The sequence below is a fragment of the Cebus imitator genome, unplaced genomic scaffold, assembly GCF_001604975.1.
Source record: "Cebus imitator isolate Cc_AM_T3 unplaced genomic scaffold, Cebus_imitator-1.0 Scaffold3, whole genome shotgun sequence".
Lineage (NCBI taxonomy): Eukaryota > Metazoa > Chordata > Mammalia > Primates > Cebidae > Cebus > Cebus imitator.
Window position 1 is genome coordinate 4,667,018 of NW_016107318.1, and position 21,075 is coordinate 4,688,092.

The 21,075-nt window shown below is 39.8% G+C and overlaps 2 protein-coding genes across 10 annotated transcripts in view; one reads left to right on the forward strand and one right to left on the reverse strand.

Moving 5' to 3' along the window:
- The window catches only part of ZZZ3 (zinc finger ZZ-type containing 3), a 137,229-nt gene extending 127,051 nt beyond the window's left edge, over positions 1-10,178 (forward strand). For all 8 annotated transcript variants that reach the window (XM_017531255.2, XM_017531294.2, XM_017531316.2 and 5 more), the window contains 3 exons: positions 1,825-1,959; positions 4,005-4,105; positions 4,397-10,178. In XM_017531255.2, the coding sequence (XP_017386744.1) occupies positions 1,825-1,959; positions 4,005-4,105; positions 4,397-4,541 (381 nt within the window). In that variant the 3' untranslated portion in view covers positions 4,542-10,178. The remainder of the gene's footprint in view (positions 1-1,824; positions 1,960-4,004; positions 4,106-4,396) is intronic.
- Positions 10,176-21,075, reverse strand: part of AK5 (adenylate kinase 5) — a 295,232-nt gene continuing 284,332 nt past the window's right edge. For both annotated transcript variants that reach the window (XM_017531373.2, XM_037739572.1), the window contains exon 14: positions 10,176-11,527. In XM_017531373.2, the coding sequence (XP_017386862.1) occupies positions 11,459-11,527 (69 nt within the window). In that variant the 3' untranslated portion in view covers positions 10,176-11,458. The remainder of the gene's footprint in view (positions 11,528-21,075) is intronic.

Consider the following 21,075-nt stretch of genomic DNA (forward strand, 5'->3'; position numbering starts at 1 on the left):
ATAGATGAAGTGTGAAATTGTAAAGAATCTTTTATTCAGCTGAAGACTTTGGACTTGATGTTATAGATAGTCAGGAAACCACTGGGAGCTTTTAAGTAATGGTAGGGGCAAAGGAGGGGGTGGATACTAGAGGACCAATTTGAGAGAGATTATAGAAAGTATTAAGAAACAACAGGATTTGTTATATTCGGTATAAGACAGAGTGAAAAACTGAGGATAACACTTAGATTTCTAACTTGGGCTGCTTTCTGTAAGCTTTTGTTTTCTTAATGTAAAATAAACATAGCACTTAATAATACCTATTGTAGCAGAGGAATGGGAGGGGGCAGGGCTTGTGTGGTCCAGGATTGGGAATTTACAGAACATGGGTCAAAGAACTGGGGATCCTTTTAGGAAATTAGTGAGCATGGGATCAGTCATTAGGTAGCAAAGGAAAGTAATGGATCCTGGGTGGCAGAGCACAAATGAATTGGGAGAATAGGTAGTAGAATAGTGATTAGAAGTTTCAATGAGGTTAAAAAATAAGCTGATTATTTGGGATGAGAATATGAAAGAAGTTGAAATAACAGTGGAGGTAGGAAATCTAAGCTTAATATTTTGGATATAAAACACTTATAGTTGAAGGCAAGGTCCAAGGTATGGCTGTTGGATGGGAGACTGAGAAGGACTGAAGATGAAGGTCATTTCAGTAGAATCGGTCTAAGTTTAGAGGCCAGAAATAGGGAATTGGGCATCAGTGATGATCTAGAAGTTGCCTAGAACCACAGTGTTGTCAGCAATTTTAAATATTCAAATTTTGCATGTTGACACTTTGAGTAGAAAACTACTTGTCGATTGGGAGGTGGGGGATGGTTCTGAACATATGTATCTAAAAGTTCGGAACATAAATGGACTTTATACCTTGAAATCCAGTTCATTAAGGGATACTTCAACTTAATACATTTATTTTATTTTTTTAATTTTGAGACGAAGTCTTGCTCTGTTGCCCAGGCTGGAGTGCAGTGGTGCAATCTTGGCTTACTGCAACCTCCGCCTCCCAGGTTCAAGTGATTCTCCTGCCTCAGCTTCTCAAGTAGCTGGGATTACAGGTGTGTGCCATCATGCCCAGCTAATTTTTGTATTTTCAGTAGAGACGGACTTTTGCCATGTTGGCTAGGCAGGTCTCAAACGCCTGACCTCAAGTGATCCACCTGCCTCGGCCTCTCAAAGTGTTGGGATTACAGGCATGAGCCACTGCACCTAGTCTACTTAATACATTTATGTAGTTTTTACTGTTTTTTTTTTTTTTTTTTTTTTTATACTCCATTCTAAATAGCCATCTTTGTAACTCAGTTCATGCTGTTGAGTAAGAGAGAAATGTACTACTTTGATCATTGGGAGTGCAGAGCAAAAAACAAGAGTAGAGATTGGTTTGCTTGTTATTAAGAAAGTGTCATGTTTACAGAAGCACATGTAAAAATCCGTTAGATTGGAAAAGAGAAACTTCCTTAGATGAGGGAGAGGTAGATTACAAGTCACTCAAGTAACCATGAAAATGTAAAGATGGGATTGGCTCTCCAATAGTGTATGACAGAGGTGGGAATCGTGGCTGTCTTCCCCTTGTCCCTGCATTGAAGCAGTCTGCTACAATTCAGAATTACTGTTGTGTTTAAAAAAAAAAAAGCCCTCCAAAAGCATTCGCGGAAAATACTGCTAATAGCAGCACGAATTTTCTGAGTACTAAAAGATACTTTAAAAATTAAACTATCACTAGAAAAATATTCTATATCAGTATTTCTTACACTTAATTCATTTTAATTATCAAACTAACATTTTTTTTGATAGGATGATGAAAGTATTCCTATCATGTATAGGAATTTACCTGAATATAAAGAACTATTACAGTTTAAGAAGTTAAAGAAGCAGAAACTTCAGCAAATGCAAGCTGAAAGTGGATTTGTGCAACATGTGGGCTTTAAGGTAAGTTCTACGTAATCTTAGTATTCATTTAATTTAATTTAATTACTTTTCTTGGGACAGTCTTGTTCTGTTGCCCAGGCTGGAGTGCAGTGGCATGATCTCAGCTCACTGCAACCTCTTCCTCCCAGGATCAAGTGATTCTTGTGCCTTAGCCACCCAAGTAGCTGGGAACAGGTACACGCCACCATGCCCAGCTAATTTTTGTATTTTTAGTAGAGATGGGGTTTCACCATGTTGGCCAGGCTGGAGTATTCATTTAATTTTAAAAGGGCGATAAGAAATACTTTAAAGTGGTTTTTGGAGTGTTAAACTCCAGAATTGCTAAGCATGTAGGGAAAAGTTTATCTTTTATCCCATTCATTTATGTGAAGTAGTGGTGCCATCGTTCCTGATGTGAAGAGTTTATCACTTAGTAGAGTGAAGATAAACATATAGGTAGCTATGAATTAAGGTAAAATGTGAGAGACTTTTGTTTAGCTGTTTCTCTTTTTGTTGCTGTTCTTCATGGATCAGAAATGGGTTTTTTCCCTTTCTGATTGAGAGGCTAATAGAAATACATACACTTATTCCACAGAATTTTGTAACACACATTATGTTTCGGGCACTTTGCTAGTGCTAGACATTCAGCAGTAAACAAAACAAACTCAGTTTCTGCCCTTACGCTGTTTTCATTCTCATAAGGAATTTAGAGAAGTTAAGCAAATCGTTGAGTGTGACTAGAGTACATACTAGAGATTGGGGGCAGCTTGCGCTGCCTTGGGAATTTTTGCGCAGGAGCTCATACTATCCTGAGAGGCTGGGGAACCATTGCATGATTTTAAGCAGAAAGTAACATGAAATTTACATTTTGGAAAGATCATTCTAGTTACTTAAACTATTAGGGGTGATGATCTTCAGGAAAGCAGTGGGTTTGGAACTGAACAGTTCTTCCCCTTTTCATTTTGGCCATAGTGTGGAGACTTAATTAGATGAAGGAAAGACTAGAGTCAAGGACACTCGTTAGAGATTCTTTTGATAATCTAGATAAAAGATGAGGGTGTCCTGAACTTGACTGGTGGCCATAGAAATAAAGATTGACAAGTTTGAGGAACCTTTAGGCATTAGAATTGACTTGGTTAGACTGGAGGAAGTAATAATGAGGCCATGAACTTGGTGGTGTTGGTGGGTACACATGAAAGTATTGATGTGTGTTAGGACTCTTAAATCAAATTGAAAACAAAATTATACCTTTGATCCTCTCGAGTAGCCAGTAGCCATACTATATTAAATGATTTTCCCTCTTGATCTTTCAGTGACACTGCTTCTCTATTAGAAATATTCCTAACTGGCAGCTCTGGCCTTTCAAAGAGAAACTTGCTTCACTTCTCATAATTTTGCTGCAACACCCAGCCATGGCTTGTTTGCCAGTCTGTCAGCCACTCTAGTTGGTCAGATGATCAAAGAAACTAGAAATTATATATCCTTTGATTTCTGAAAGTGCACAGAACACACTGAGGACTATCCTGATGCCACCATGCTGAGAAAGAGCTAGGTCTGCCTTTTTGACACGAGGCATTTGTTTAGGGAGCAATTCAGTAAGATAAAAGTTGGGATAGAATTTTATGGTTTCCTGGGTTAATATTAGCCCAGAGAACCTGTTGAAACAATTATGGATCATATTTACATAGTTTTAACTATGCTATTAATTCAGTGTTTCTCTACCGTAGCCATCATACAATGGTTTGAGGTTCCTTTCAAGTAGATGGTTACAAATAACAAAACACCCAAGTTGGAGATGATTTACTTTTACACATTTTTTAATAAATTTAAGCTGAAGATTATCCCTTCTAATGTTTCTCTCACTCACCTGTATCTTGATATTGAGTGGATGGAATTTTATGTAGTTTGCCAGAAATTGTCTCTAACATGTAACCATTTGTGTGCCGTATTACTGTCCTGTGCATGGAGAGAGAGATGTCTATGTGCACATCATGTGTTTCCTTGCGGAAAATAAAAATGGTCGTGGAACAGTGTAAGTGAAAATCTTTTCTCTCTGAATCTTACAGTGTGATAACTGTGGCATAGAACCCATCCAGGGTGTTCGGTGGCATTGCCAGGATTGTCCTCCAGAAATGTCTTTGGATTTCTGTGATTCTTGTTCAGACTGGTAAGTGTTTTCTTCATTGTCGGTCTTCAGCTTAGACAAGAAAAGGGCTTCTCAGCCATTAGTGAATTTGATTTCAAACATAGAAAATATTAATAACCACACTTAGTGAATTAAACTTTGTTGTTCTAGGCAGTTTTTTTCTGTAATCATACCACATAGCAAGTAACTTTCCATTAGAGATTTTGATAGATTAATGGATTTAAACAGGGAGAGCTGTGAGGAAGCTTTGTAAGATACAAACTAAAATGCATCCAATACCATGTAATTATATGTGTCTTTTTTTCTTTGTAGCCTACATGAAACAGATATTCACAAGGAAGATCACCAATTAGAACCTATTTATAGGTCAGAGACATTCTTAGACAGAGACTACTGTGTGTCCCAGGGCACCAGTTATAATTACCTTGACCCAAACTACTTTCCAGCAAACAGATGACATGGAAGAGAACATCATTTAGTAGTCCTCTTCAACACATAGCAATGGTATCATTGTTAATTATGTGCACAGTTTGGAAAGATTCTCTGCTTTCCCAGAAATGACACTCACAGCATGAGAGCTTCCTGAGTGTTCTCGTCAAGTACAGCTCTGCACTGTTGTGGCTCTAGATCACTGTTCAGCAGCTGAACATTCCTGGTGAGCAAAGGGTTTCCCTGGTGAATTTTTCACCACCGCCTTTTAGGTGGTGACCTTACATGGGTGAGATGGAACAAGAGCACACATTAAAGAGAGAGTAAATTCCAAAGGTTTCAAAGAACTTGGTCATAGATATGATAATGAGAAGACAAAGTATTTATATTAAAACAGTTTAGTAGCTTTCAGTTTTGTGAAAATAGTTTTCAGCACAGAAACTGACTTCTTTAGACAAAGTTTTAACCAATGATGGTGTTTGCTTCTAGGATATACACTTTAAAAGAACTCACTGTCCCAGTGGTGGTCATTGATGGCCTTTAGTAAATTGGAGCTGCTTAATCATATTGATATCTAATTTCTTTTAACCACAATGAATTGTCTTAATTACCAACAGTGAAGCACTACAGGAGGCAACTGTGGCATTGCTTCCTTAACCAGCTCATGGTGTGTGAATGTTATAAAATTGTCACTCAGATATATTTTTTAAATGTAATGTTATATAAGATGATCATGTGATGTGTACAAACTATGGTGAAAAGTGCCAGTGGTAATAACTGTGTAAAGTCTCTAATTCACAACATTAATTCCTTTAAAATACACAGCCTTCTGCCTCTGTATTTGGAGTTGTCAGTACAACTCATCAAAGAAAACTGCCTAATATAAAAATCATATATATGGTAAAAATTTCCCTCTTTTGTAGTCTGCACAAGATCCATAAAAGATTGTATTTTTATTACTATTTAAACAAGTGATTAAATTTAGTCTGCGCAGTGAGCAAGAGTTCACATGCATTCTTTTATACTGCTGGATTTTGTTGTGCATCATTTAAAACATTTTGTATGTTTCTTCTTATCTGTGTATACAGTATGTTCTTGAATGATGTTCATTTGTCAGGAGAACTGTGAGAAATAAACTATGTGGATACTGTCTGTTTATATTATAGAACGCTTGTTGTGACTTCCTTTTGGTTAGATTTTGGAGTTTTTTTTAACCAGTGTTAAAACCAGAAATTGGTATTTTTTTTCAATGGTTTGCCTCACGTATTTAAGAGTTTTCTTTCTGTTGCTTATGAAGAATAAGGAATATATTATGGATAAGAGGGTGATCTTAAGCAACCCTGTAAAATATGGTAATGTTTTTTACTCAGCGTGTGCTGAAACACTAAATTAAATGAGCTTACAAAAAGAAAACACAGACTATGGTTAAAGAAAAAAGCAATTATTAATGCTCAGGTGTGAAAATTAAGTTGAAATTTTTTTTTCTAGTCGTGTCTCATGAAAATAATCACCCCCCTCCCCAATGTATTCAAACAGATGGCTTTTGAAAAATCACCTTGTTTCCTGGAAATTACTATTAACTATAGGAAAAGATAGTATAAATATTCTAAGATTGATTAAGTGTTATATTTGACCCAATTTTTAGAATCACCTGTTTTTTCCTATTTTAAATCAAGAGAACATTATCTGTTAGTTCTCTTCAGTACATATCAGGGTACTAAAATCATACCCTGAATTTTTTTAAATTGAGAAAAGTAATAGAATTTTAAATATAGAAATATGAAAATTTTAAAGTAATATATTAAGGATCACTGATGATATAGATATAATATATCACAACAGAAGGAAAAGTAAATGGACTTGGGCTTAACTTCTCACCCTGGAATTATTAGTGGGGTGAAGAGGGGAATTATTAGCATTCTGGGCATTTTTATATTAAATGTTTTGTGAATGTGCCAGAAGATCTGCCTTCAACTTGTTAATTAGGTAAGATAGTTAACACTTGATGGTAACTTCTATGTTTGTGTAGAAATAATACCAATTAGTTTTGGAAAGCCATTCAGATCCATTCAAAAATTCCATGAAGTATGATGTTTGCTTTGGAAGAGGGCTATGAGTGATACAATTGTTGTATAAATGGAATAGACAAGCCACTTGAATGCATTTTCAAGGGCAAACATTTTTTGAGATTTTTGAGTAATAAAGAGGATTTTCTGCTTAAGCAGATGATGTGTTTGCTTTGCATTTTTCAGCTCCAGGAAAATAGCCCCCATGGCTTTAAAAGGCCCTGAAGTTCAGATAATAGCAGGTAGTGTTTTGTTGTTGTTTTGAGAATTGCAAGAATAATGGGCAGAGCTGTCATTTGCCAGTAGGCGCCCATCTGCCTACACAGAATTATTGACTGTAAGCTAAAACGGACTGTAAAAGACCTGTTTGCTAAAGCATTGCTTATTCAGTGGTATTCAGTAGATAAGATCTATTTCCTGATATATTGTGCTCAAGTTATTTGCACAACTGAAGAAACATTTAATGATGTCTAAAACCATTGCTGTAAGGTTTAGGCAGAGGAAGCTTCCTTTTGTGTGATGCATAATAATAATAGAAAACACTGCTACAGTGTTTACTATGTGCCAAGCAAGCAAATAACAACTAATTTAATTCTCAACAACCCTATGAGGCAGGTTCATTTATTATCCTGTTATCATATGAGGAAATCTAGCCAGAGAGAAGTTAACTAACCTGCCCAAGGTCATATACCTAGTAAAGCAGTGATGCTTGGACTTTAACTTAGACAGATTACTTCAGAGTCAGCGTCTGCCTTACTACCCTGTTTCCTGAGCAGGAAATTTCCCCTTGTGTCAGGCAACACTAGGTGTTAGGAGTGGAGGTGTGCAGATGTTGCCTTACATTCTGTTTTCCTGACGGGGTGTGCTTCCTAAGAGTACAAACCTCACCATATGTCCAGGCTTGCGAAGTCTCAGGCAAAGCTGGGACAAAGGCTTGTGTTTCCTGCCTCAGGTAGGATTTTATTCTATGCATGTTGGGTGCTTTTCACTTAACTTAATAGTATGCCTTGTCTATTTTCCCCCCTTCCCCTTTTTGTTTAAATTAAATCACAGAACACAACAATTTACTGAGGTATGAGGAACATTTAAAAAAAAAAGAGATCGAGAAAATGGTACATCACATGTAATAAAGATAAATATTGTTTTGTGAAATGTCTTTTTCAATCATAAATATAAGTATTGTGTGCTATATAAAACTGTTTCTTACTGTGGATAATGAAGTTTGAAGCCTGTTATTCATCTATAGATACACTGGATGGGATTGGAAGTCTTCAGATTTCAGTAGGTTTTTCTATAAGCCTATGAAGGCATTGTTTAGGCTGTAAACTGTTTGTTTTTATTTCTTGATGAAAAATGTGCTTCTGTTTATATGATCCCAGAAAAAATATATAACTTTTTTTTCTTACAGTTCATGTAGCCAAGCTAACTAGATTTTTCAGAGTTATGATACATTTAGCTCCATGAGAACAGAGACCATCCATGTCTGTCTGTATCTCTAGGGCCTGGCATTTAATAGATTCTCAATAAATATGTGTTGGTTGTATGACCAACATTTTGGCGAGTTTACATTTTTTCCTCCAGGAACTTAAGAGATACTACCTATGACTGAGTGTGTCTGTGAGATCCTTAGAGGGCTTGCCTCAGAAGGTCATCTTGACAGTGCTGTGAGAGGACAGGGGAATTGGATTCTATCTTGCCTGAAGGCTGTGGCTCAACCCTGGTTGGCGGAGGTGGTTTTGGTTCTTTGTGGGCCCCTAGTTAGACTGTGTATCTTGATTCTCTACCATGTTTTCAAGAGTGATATAACAGAGCTGGGCACGGTGACACACCTGTTATCCCAGCACTTTGGGAGGCCAAGGCTGGTGGATTGCTTGAGTCTAAGAGTTCGAGAGCAGCCTGGGCAACATTGCAAAACCCTGTGTTTACTAAAAATACCAAAAAAAATTAGCTGGGCATGGTGGCACGTGCCTGTAGTCTGAGCTACTTGGGAGGCTGACGGTGGAGGGGGATTACCTGAACTTGGAAAGTTGAGGCTATAGTAGATTGCGCCACTGCATAGTAGCCTAGGGGAGAACACTGTCTCAAAAAAAATGATCATGTAATGGAAAGGACACTGGAGTGGAAAGTCTGGGTTTTAGTCCCAGTTGTGGAAGTGAAACACTCAAGTGTTGACAAAGAGCTACCTTTCATTGCACATTAGGAGCTAGTAAACGATCTGTGTGTCTTACTAACTTTCGTTTAATCCTCACAGTTCTTCTCTGAGGTTCATTACTATTATGTTCTCCATTGTATACATGAGAAAACTGGACGTGCAGAGAGTATGGTAAATATGTTAGCTCTCAATATTAATTACTGTGTGTGGGACTGGAGCTACCAAGCCGTGTCCTTATAGAGACTGTAATCTAATGCAGAAGACCAGTAATAAGTAAGTAAATAAAAACTATTACTTAATTTGAGGCAGGGATAAATGCTTTGAAGATATATCATGCTCAGAGAAAAATAATAATGGGAGAATGGGGAATAGTCTGCCATTTTAGATGGAATAAGCAAAGAAATCCTCTGTTGGCCAGGATAAGTTCCAATAAATAGAAACCAGAATGGAGCGAGGGAAATTGCTGCATGAATAATGCACGGGCCCTGAGCCACTAAAGAGCTTGGCTTGTTGGGGCAACATTAAGTTGGCCAGTGTAGCTTAAGCCAAATGAGCAAGAGGAGAGTAGTAGCTGATGGTGTCAGAGAGGGCACATGGCAGCTCAGATATGGCCTTGAAGACAGATCACTGTAAAGGAGTTTATAATGTTCTGATGTGTTCTACACACACACAAGTCTTTTGCTAGACAGAGACCTCTCAGGTGTTTTCCAGTATTAAAGTCTTATGACTTTAAAGTAGCGAGATCATTTCAGGTCATTCGAATCAGTAACGTGTTCTAGAGAAGAGTTGATTTGTACTTCTAGATACTCTTCAGGGGCAAAGCCATTTCAAGATAGCTGTTAGCTACAGCCATAAAAACCATGGCTGGGCCTTTCTGCCCCTCTGCTGTCTCATTTTCCTTACCTGTGCTGTCAGAGCTGTGCTGGGCATGGACTGTTTGCCAGTATGTGGTATGTATTTCAAGAATGTCAATCCCTACAGGAGTCATTTTATGTTTTCTGGCACAACTGATGATTTTCATCCTGTAACCTTTTGTTTTTCCCAGTTTGCACAAGTACTTGTGCTCCCCGACAGAGAGTGTGACAACTTGGAGTAGTAATAAAGTATTTGACAACTGTTTGAGTTGTGGGAACATGCCCTTTTTTGTTAATAGAGGCATAATTGTAACCAAAGAAATTTAATTTCTTCTTTAGCAAACACTGACATTTCTGTTTCAGAATGAGTGCTAGAGAAAAAAGGAAATATGAAAATTAATTACCATGTATCATGAATACATTGAGTTCTCTCTGTAATAACTCAGAACTGATTTATAGCTAAAATTAAAACCATATAAGAAGTATATCGTAAATCTTGACTATTTCTGTGTTTGCTTCTAATTCTGTTTGGAACAAGTCTTCAAATGCTTTCCAGAATGATGTGAAGTTACAAATAAATAGAAAAAGAGTTATCCTGTCTTCATTTATTTTATTTGTACATATCCATGTCAAGAAAAAATGACTTAAAAAATACAGTTCTACCCAGAAATGGATCCTTATCTACACAACCACTGAAGAAGAAAAAAATCATGCAAACCCAAACTATTATGTTTTTGTAGTGACTGAGTGGAAGATGCAGTTATTCCAGTAGAATATATAAGAAGCTCTGATTTGACAACTGATAGCACAAAAGAGGACCCAGACTTCACTGGTAATGCAAGGAAACACAGTTTTGCAAATGGGTATGACAAAGTTTGCAAGCTCCTGGAAAGGGCCCATATGAAACAAACACAACAACATTGAACACACCACTTACTGACATGCCCCTCCCACCCACATCAGTTTTGTTATGGTATGTTTTACTTGCTTGGCAACAAATAAATGGGTGACCATTTAAAATCAAAATTATAATTTGATGTGTATCCAGTGAATGAAATAGCAAATCACTTGAAGCTTTAAATTTCTTTTGGTCATTGATAATTAATTTATAATTGCTTTTCAGCAATTATGAAATGCGTCACCATGTAGAGAAGAGACTAGGTTCCCCAACTTAACAGATTTGTTCTCTTAGCCATAATGACAGTATTCCAAGTTTCTTAAAAATAATAATAGAGAATGTTACTGATGATGACTAACCTGGGTTTTGCTGTCTTGGAAAAGCTATGCAATTTCATATTTTAAAACTTCTATCAAATTTTACTTGCTTGATGCCTCTATATCATGTACAAAGCATTGTGTAATCAACCTACCTTATGGCTCTGAGCCACTAGTGGATGAGAGTTGAGGAAACAGACACCAAAGAAAATGCCCAGGCCTATCCCCTGTGCCAGGGGCCTTCATCGGGGAACAGTATATAAATTCTGGGGAGAGGAAGGTGTGATTGATTGGGAGTGAGGGGTGCTTAATGAGAACCAGATGATCAGGCTCTAGAAAGGCCTGCGATCACAATGGACACCAACTGGCACGGCACCACTGTTCATGTACTGACTAGCTCTGAGTGCGGCCTGCATGATACAAAGGGTGCGTGCTGTGAGCACAGACAGCTGTCTGAAGTATGGAGAAGAGCTTGATAATCCCAAATATACCATGCATGATTTCCAGACACCTCACACAGGTCTAGCTGGGAAGTAAACAGTGCTGTCAGGATTTGGGAGGGGGAACACAAAAGGTTTAACTTGAAACATTGAAAGGAATGACCTTTTTAATATTTTTATCTGTTTGTTTCCACTCTAACAAACGTGCATTTTCGCCTTCAGAAAATAGAGTCAATAGCTGCGCAGAGTTGAAGAAAAACATCCTCTGGCGTTCCCTCTGCATTTATCTATATTTAAAAGGAAAAAAGAGTTAGTCTGAAATATGTGTAAATAAAATCATGCTTAATAATGAAAGATAACTTGCTTACAATTTGCTCTCAAAATTTTAAAACACAAGACCTCCAAAAAACAAGAAAAAGTGAAGAGTAGTGGTTTTAAAACAAGGTGTCTCAATTAAAACAGCAATGAAGTACCACTACACATCTATTAGAATAGCCAAAATCCAAAGCACTGACATGGCCGAATGCTGGCGAGGACATGGAGCAATAGGGACTCTCATTCATTGTGGGAACGCAAAATGGTACACCCACTTCAGAAGACACTGCAGTTTCTTAAGCTAAACATACTCTTACCAGACTTTTTATTGCACTTCTTGGTGTTTGCCCAGATGAGGTGAAAACTGAACATCTACCCAAAGACCTGCGTACAGATGTTGACAGCAACTTTATGCATAACTGACAAAACCTGGAAGCACCCAGTATGCTCTTCATTATTTTAATGGTTGGATAAACTGGCATATCCAGATAGACTGGGGAGTATTATTCAGTGCTAAACTTAAATATATATTACTAAGTGATACAAGCTCCTCTGAAGAGGGTACATATTGTATGGTTACAATTATATGACATTCTAGAAAAGTCAAAACTGGAGACAGTTTTAAAAAGATCAGTGGTTGATGCATTAGCGGGCAGGGAGGGATGGGTAGGTAGAGTAGATTTTTAGAGAAGTGTGACTAGTATATGGGAAATCTTTGCTCAATTTTGCAGTGAATCTAAACTCTAAAAAGGATAGTCTATATAAAACAGTTCCTATTTAAGTAAAGCATTGCTAGGGGTCATGGAAAGACTGGAGTTACTTAAATTGAGACTTTGAGTGTTCTGGAGCATTTGGGAATAGGGCAGAGATTGGGGGATGAGGGGGAGAGGTGTGGAGAAGAAAGCAAAAGGCTAGGACCGCAGTGTGTAGGTGTGCTAAGGGCAGAGTCCGCTTGGAGACTTGGTACACCAGCAGAAGGGGGACATAGCAAGGGGAGCTGATTTTCTGGGCATCAAAGTACTGCTCCTCCCTCTCGTAACATTGCACCGACCACGGAGATTTGTTTCATCACACCTGCAACATCTACAGAAAGTAAAGGCCTGACCAAGGACGGGAAGCACCTGGAGGCCAGGGTAATGCTGCTGGCATGCATCGACTCCGACAAGTGTCACCCAGGTTACTTTGGTAAAGTTGGTTATGAGGCATTGCCACTTAAAGAGAAATCAGAGCTTCTGCCCAACTGTCGACCTTGACAAATTGTGGACCTTGGTTAGTCAGGAGACATGAGTAACCACACATTGACCGCCCCCCCCCCAAAAAAAAATGCTGGAGCTGCTCCCATCACTGACGCAGTGCTATGGGCTACTGCAGACTCTGCAGAAGGGAAACTCCCAAAGTAGCCTGATGTTATGAAGGCTAAGTTCTTCAGCAGGAGGGCTGGGAGAAGATTAAGGGTGTATATGTGGGGGGAAGTAGGGAGGTTGTGTCCTGGTGGCTTGAAGCCACGTGGAAGGAGGTTAAATGCTAACAAATGAAAAAAATAATAAGGTAGAGGGCTAGTGATCTACATGACTCATGTGGGGGTGGGCAGTAAGCTTGCTAAAATGTTTCCAGGCTGTATCTGCGGAGGGTCTTGTTTGGTGGTTTTAGGCTGGGTCTGTATATTCAACAAATTCTCCACATGATTTTGTTATGTGGAGCACACTTTGAGAAACACAAAGTTTTCAAACACACAACTTTCAAACACACTTTGAGACTCTTGTCTTTCTAAAATCATCTTTGTGCAAACTAGTTGGAATTTTTCTACCCCTAGGGATTTCACTGCTTCCAGAGGTAGAATGAATTCTCAACAATATCAACAAAAAGCATGCTGCATGTTTAGATACTGGAGAAAATGGATACAACAATGTTAACAGAGGCACTGTTTGTCATTCCCAAACTGGACAAATCCTGTATGTCCATTAGCAGTAGATGGATAAATTTGTGGTATAGTCATAGAATACTATAGTAATTAAAAGAAAAAGAACCACAGCTATATCTTCAACAACATGGATCAGTTTCACAAACTTGAGGGACAGAGGCCAGTCTCAAGAGTATGAATACAGGATGGTTCAGATTAAATAAGGTTCAAAAACAAAGCTATTTTGGATAGGGATTCATACATAGATGATTAAATCATAAAGAGAAGCAAGAAAATGGTTATCATGAAAGCCAGGACAGTAGTTACTTCTTGGGGAGAGGAAAGAAGCTGTGACAGAGGAGACTTCTGGGGGAGGGAGGAGCTTCTGCAATTCTCTCTCACTTCTCGTCTTGCATGGTGCTTAAAGTGTTAATTTTATTCCTCAAACTCTACATACTACTTTTATGCATTCCTATAGGTATGATATAGATCACAATAAGGAAAAAATAAGTTTTTTTAAAAGTTCTTTTTCCCTGTCATAAATATATCATACTTTATCCTTACAGGAATCAAATATAGCAATCTGCAGTTTGTCTGTCTGTCCAGCTGGAGGTCTGACATCTGGAGGGCAGGGCTCTGCCTTTGTCATGTTCATGCCCCTCACAGCACCTAGCTTATTGCTTCCCTTCTTCCTCCTTTTCCTTTCAACCAACAAGCATTTCCTGGTTATCATCAATGTTTTGGAGTTGTCAAGCTGAAGAAGAAACAATGGTCCTGTGTTCCAAGACCTTACGCTCAGTGGTAGAGACAAACATTTAACAGAAATTCACACTGTTGGGAGGTATGCACCTTCCATAATGCTGGGAGGGCAGAGAAGCTTTCTGAGGAAAGTAATAGTTGTTATCATTTAAAATGATAAACATTACCAGTAATGGTGCAGGAAGCTTTTTAAATAACCAAAGTCATCCTATCAACAATCTCAGAAGTATTGTTATCCCAGTTTTACAGCCGATGAAACAGGGGCTCTGAAAGATGAATGTGGCTAAGTGGAGAGACCTGGTTCACAACCAGGCCTTTGCCTCTGAAGTCTTTGCACCTGTTGACTACATTACACTATGCTGGCCAGTTCAAAATGGTGGATGGCCAGATATGAGGGGAGTAGCAAGGAGTGAAGCTGGAATCGTAGGGACAGGCTGGGCTACGAAGAGGCTTATGTACCCTACTGTATGACAATAATGAGGAACCATGTAAGAATTGTGTTTTTTTTGTTTTATTTTTTAAAACAGGGTCTTGCTCTGTTGCCTAGGCTGGAGTGTAGTGGTGCGACCTTGGCTCACTGCAACCTCTGCCTCCCAAGTTCAAGCAATTCTCCTGCCTCAGCCTCCTGAGTATCTGTGATTATAGGTGTGCACCACCACACCTGGCCAATTTTGTCTTTTTAGTAGAGATGGGGTTTCACCGTGTTGGCCAGGCTGATCTTGAACTCCTGGCCTCAAGTGATCTACCTGGCTCAGCCTCCCAAAGTCCTGGGATTACAGGTGGGAGCCACTGTGCCCAGCCTATGTAAGAGCTTTTAAGGAATGGGCTGACATAATAAAACATGGGTACATAGCAAATATTTGATAAATATTTGTTCCATCAAAAATAGCTGCAAAAAGGTTGACGTGCAAGACAAAGAGCCCTGTATGAGAAGGACCTGGGATTGTCCTTAGCGTGCTTCAGGACGTAGTCAGGCCATTCACCCTCTCAGGGCCTCAGTTTCCTCCTCTGTCATATGAAGGGACTGAACTAGGACTAGATAACCTCCAGGTCTGGTCCCAGCCTGGATATTCTATGCTATTCCAAATGCGTTCACTTTATATTGGGGATGAGCTCCTCTCAGCAGGCGTCAGTTTAGACTGGTGTTGCCAGTTAAGCTGAGCCTAGAAGAACAGACATGTACTGGAAGATAACAAAGGTGGCAAAGGCGTAGAGATCTGAGAGCACCTAGATTTTTCAGGGAAGAGTGTTGAGGACAGATCAAATGCTGGATGGGGTGATGGGGCAGGCAGTGAAAAAGAGGAAGCTGGAAAAATAGGTTGGAATGAGATGTCTCCATAGATTTGCCTATTCAGGACATTTTATACCAATGGAATCACACAATATGTGGTCTTTTGTGACTGATTTCTTAGCATATTTTAAAGGTTCATTGATGTTGTAATGGATATCAATACTTCATTCCTTTTTATTGCTGAATAATGCTACACTGCATTTAACCTGAATGTTCCAAACATGCCTTGGGAGGTCTGCCTTCCTCTTTTCAGCAAATCTATTTCTGCCCACAGCCCTGCTCTATAGTCACCTGACCTCACCTTATAAAACCCCAGGGAGAGGGAGGAAAGGAAGGGGTTGCTAACACATTCCCACCCCTTCTCAGGTTTCCTCCCTGATGGTAAGAAGGTATAAATCCACAAAGGCTTGATTTATTATTTACACTGTCCATGACTGTATCAGTGGGAAATACATCAGGTATGTCACTGGTCCCCAAGAAGTTCCATGAGCACAAGGACTCAAATACAACCCTTTTTGTGCATGATGTAAGTTCTTCACCCTAGTAATCTGATTTTTCAAGTTTGGCACAAACACTTCCCCAAATCAGCCCCAGATCTTCCACAGAAGAGGAAGATAATTAGCCTAGGAAATGACCCCGAGTGACCTACTTCAAATGCACGTGAATTTTCTCACTACAATACCCCACCTAATTGAGAAACACATACAGTGGGACTTCAGCCTCGGTTATATCCTCTGCTTCATCTGCACAGACCCCAACTGTGTTCTAGGCCCTTTCTTGTCCTCACAAAGTGGTGGATATTTTGCAGAGTCTTCCTCATTATTTATCTGTTCTCCAGCCTCTTGCTGAATTCTACTAATTCCTTGCATTTAACTGACTTAGCATGTTCTATTTCTGCTCCTTGGCCCTGAAAGATTTCGCTCCTCCAATACATCTTCTGCAAGCAATACTACCTAACATTCCCAACTTTATATATGATTTTCTGAATTTATCTTCTATCCATAAGAAAGCCATACCTGTGTTTCTAATGCTCATAATGTGTCTTTTAATGTTATTAATATACAATTTTTTTTTTAAGAACACCTTTTTTTTTTTTTTTTTAAGAGGTAAGGTCTCACTCTCTCACCTAGGCTGGAGAGCAGTAGCAAGATCATAGCTCACTGTGACCTTGAACTCTGGGGCTCAGGCCAGCCTCCTGCCTCAGCCTCCCAAGTAGCTGACACTACAGGCGTGTGCCACCACACCCAGCTAATTTTTTGTATGTTTTTGTAGAGATGGGGGTCTTGCTATGTTGCCGAGACGGCTTGAACTCCTGAGCCCAAGCCATCCTCCCACCTCAGCCTCCAAAACTACAGAGATTATAAGTGTGAGCCACTATGCCTGGCCAAGAACACATTATTAATTTCTATTTCCTCCAAGTTTCATAATTCATAACTTGGTCACCAAAAATAATGCCAGTGTTAAACTCTAATAAAAACACATTTGTTCATTACAACAACATTTGAATGTACTCTTTTACCTTCTGCCTGTTACTATCACTGTGAACTCAAGGCCCTCTCTGTATTGCCTTCCCCTCTTACTGTCACAGTGACCTCAAGGCCCTCTCTGTATTACCTTCCCCTCTTACTGTCACAGTGACCTCAAGGCCCTCTCTGTATTACCTTCCCCTCTTACTGTCACCGTGAACTCAAGGCCCTCTCTGTATTGCCTTCCCCTCTTACTGTCACAGTGAACTCAAGGCCCTCTCTCTATTGCCTTCCCCTCTTACTGTCACTGTGAACTGAAGGCCCTCTCTGTATTGCCTTCCCCTCTTACTATCACTGTGGACATTTACTCATTGCAAATCACTTCAATAGTTAACTTTTCACTACTTTCCCAGATAAAACCCAACCTCAACCTAAATATTTGTATATTGTTTAAAAAATGTTCAATGATTCCTGTTAAAGCCTGGGAAGGGAGACTTTACTGGGGACCGTTACCATAGGTATAGGGATTATGGCCACAGAATTTTGCAGTGGGCGGGAGGGATGGGACTCAACTCTGAATACTACGTGGGCAAGTGGGAATTTATAATCAAGGAGCAGGATGGGAGTCAGTGGATGGAAAATTACTGAGAGGTAATAACATCAGGAGTAAGGAAAATTCTGGAGACAACAACCGAAAAGGACCATTGCTAAAGACAGACCAGCATGATCAGACAGCACTTGAGGATGATGGACGATGAGGACCCCAACTGAGGGCAGGGGATCTGGCTAAACTGATTTAGCAGAGTTCTTTGCTAAAACTCGGTTTTACAAGGAAATGCACAGATGGACCTAGGAGAAAGTTCAAGAGTCTGACTAAAGTTTGGTCAGCAGAGAATCTTTGTCAACGTTCAGCTAGACAGTAAGCTCCGTAAGCACGAGGTCATTACTCAGCACAGCATCCCCATGCCGGGGTCTAGGAAGAAAGGCAAAGAACAAAACAGGTAAACAAAAGAATGTATCCTCTATTCCCACATTTGCTCTCCCTTTCCTCATAGAAATCAGCTGTTGGCGAAGGCGAGTGCTCTTGGTGCCCATTTTCTGCAGTCTGGGCTTTATGGAAGGGGAGGGATTCTGCCTTCTGAAAACCAGGCGACTTGGTTTCAGCAGAGGGTTCAAGCACGCAGCGCCTCCAGGGTAGTGCTAGTTATTTTCTGTCAATCAGGCCAGAGCTGATGTTTTGGAGAGAGCTGGGGATGGGGTCCCAGAGCTCTCAGTGGACCACTGCCCACCTCTTTCCATCCCAAACCTCCCTTCTCATTTTGTTTTGTGGCTTAAATATGGAGACTTATTAATTAATGAAATTTAAAAAACTGTTTACTGCCACCCAGTCAGAGTCATGTGCTGTAGTGCTTGCCCCTGTGGAGTCCAAAGATGTGGGTAGGTTTAAAGACAAAATGAAATAATAAGGCTTTCTAGATGGGAAAAGTAGTCTTTTACTTGGGTGAGTAGAAAAATCTGTGAAGTTATCTGGGATCCTCCTTAGGACCAAGATGCCTAGTTTTGAGAATAAAGGCAGTGAGGCAATTTCTGTTTTCTGAGAGAGAGAGAGAGAGAGAGAGAGAGAGAGAGAGAGAGAGAGAGTGTGTGTGTGTGTGTGTGTGTGTGTGTGTGTGTGTGTGTTTAGTGGGAAAGGCCTGGGTTCCTGAAGTGCAATTTTTTTTTTTTTTGAGACAGAGTTTCGCTCTTGTTGCCCAGGCTGGAGTGCAGTGGTGTGATCTCAGTTCACTGCAACCTCCACTTTCCAGGTTCAAGGAATTCTCCTGCCTCAGCCTCCCGAGTAGCTGGGATTACAGGCATGTGCCACCATCCCCAGCTAATTTTTGTATTTTTAGTAGAGATGGGGTTTCACCGTGTTGGCCAGGCTGGTCTCGAACTCCTGAACTTGTGATCTGCCCAGCTGAACTGGGTGGGAACAAAGCCTTTTGTCTACTCTCCACATTTCTCCTTTGGTTCTATAGATTAGCTTGCCTCGATTAAGTCTCAAAGTAGATCACCCTTGCTTATCTAATTCCCATGTGGAGAGTATTTGAAGAGAATAAGTGTTATTTATCTTTCTGCATATACCTGCAACTCAAAGGAAATGGAAAAGAATCAATTACTAAATGCTTTCAAAGTTACAGGAACTTCTCTTGGTGTTTAAGAGTTTTAGCAAATTTAAGCCAGTTAGCTTATAAGGTGCTGGTGTTTAATGTCCTTAGCAAACAGAGAGGAATCCTGCCCAATCAGCTTACCAACTGTTTTGTGTGAATGAGACTTCCTCAGTAATTGTGCAAACTTGAAAGTAATATGTCTTCCAAATACGGTGTGTTTGCTCTATTATCAGATTATAATATTACTTTATAGTAACTCTCTTTTATCATGAATATTCAAAAGTAAGTTTCATCATGACCTTTCTCCAAAAGATCCGCAATTCCGAGTCAGCAAAATCAGAATGTATGAGGTCTTAATGTATTCAATTTAGTTAGAAACTAGGTAAGTAGATTTGCTTCTGACTTCAAAAATTTACCAGCTGGATGGAGTGGCTCACGCTGGTAAGCAGCTCTCCGTGGTTTGGGAGGCTGAGGTAGGAGGATTGCTTCAGCCCAGCAGCTTAAGACCAGCCTGGGAAATACAGTGTCTCTACAAAAATAAAAAAAATTAGCTAGGCACATGCCTGTAGTCCTAGCTCCTGGAGAGGTTGAGCTGAAAGATGGCTTGAGGCCAGGAGTTTGAGGCTAAAATGAGCCTGCGCAATAGGGTAAGACCCTGCTCCTTGGAGGAAAAAAAAAAAAAAAAAGGCTGGCATGGTGGCTCATGCCTGTAATCCCAGCACTTTGGAAGGCCTAGGCAGGTATATCATCTGAGTTCAGGAGTTTGAGATCAGCATGACCAATATGGAGAAACCTCATCTTTACTAAAAATACAAAAAATTAGCTGGGCATGGTGGCACATGCCTGTAATCCCAGCTACTCAGGAGGCTGAGACAGGAGAATCAATTAAATCTGGGAGGTGGAGGTTGCAGTGAGCCGAACTCCCGCCATTAAAAACAAGCCGGGGAAAGTAGCGAAACTAAGGATAAAAAAAAAAAAAAAAAAGGCTGAGGTGGGAGGATGGGAGGATCACTTGAGCCCAGGAAGTTGAGGCTGCATTGATTTTGATCACGCAACTGTACCCCAGCCTAGGTGACAGACTGAGATCCTGTCTCAAAAAAAGAAGATGTGGTACATATACACAATGGAGTACTACTCAGCTATGAGAAAGAATGAGATCCTGTCATTTGCAGCAACATGTATGGAACTGGAGGTCATGTTAAGTGAAATAAGCCAGGTGCAGAAAGACAGACTTTGAATGTTCTCACTTATTTCTGAGAGCTAAGTATTAAAGCAACTGAACTCATGGAGACAGACAGTAGATTGGTAGTTACCAGTGTCTGGGAAAGGAGAAGGGGATGTGGGGATGGCTAATGGATGCAAACATTTAGGTAGATGGAATGAACGCTATCTAGTATTTGATAGCACAAAAGGGTGACTCTAGTCAGCAATAACTTATTGTATACTTAAAAATAACTACAAGACTATAATTGGATTATCTATAACAAAAAAAAAGGACAAATGCTTGAGGTGACAGATACCCCATTCCCCCTGATGTGATCACTGCACACTGCATGCCTGTATCAGAGTATCTCATTTACCCCATTAATATATACACCTACTATGTACCCACAAAAGTTAAAAATTTTAAGAAAGAAATGAACATAAAAAAAGAATTTACCATTTTTGGTCTGAGATGAGATATAAAATCCCACAGTAAGTGATGTTCTGACCAGTATAGCAAAATATTCTTTTATTAAAAAGCCAAAAGCAGGCCAGGTGCAATGGCTCATGCCTGTAATCCCAGCAGTTGAGAGGCCAAGGTTGGGGGATCACCTGAGGTCAGGAGTTCAAGACCAGCCTGGCCAACATGGTGAAACCCTGTCTCTACTAAAAATACAAAAAGTAGCTGGGTGTGGTGGCACATGCCTATAATTTCAGCTACTCAGGAGGCTGAGGCAGTAGAATTGCTTGA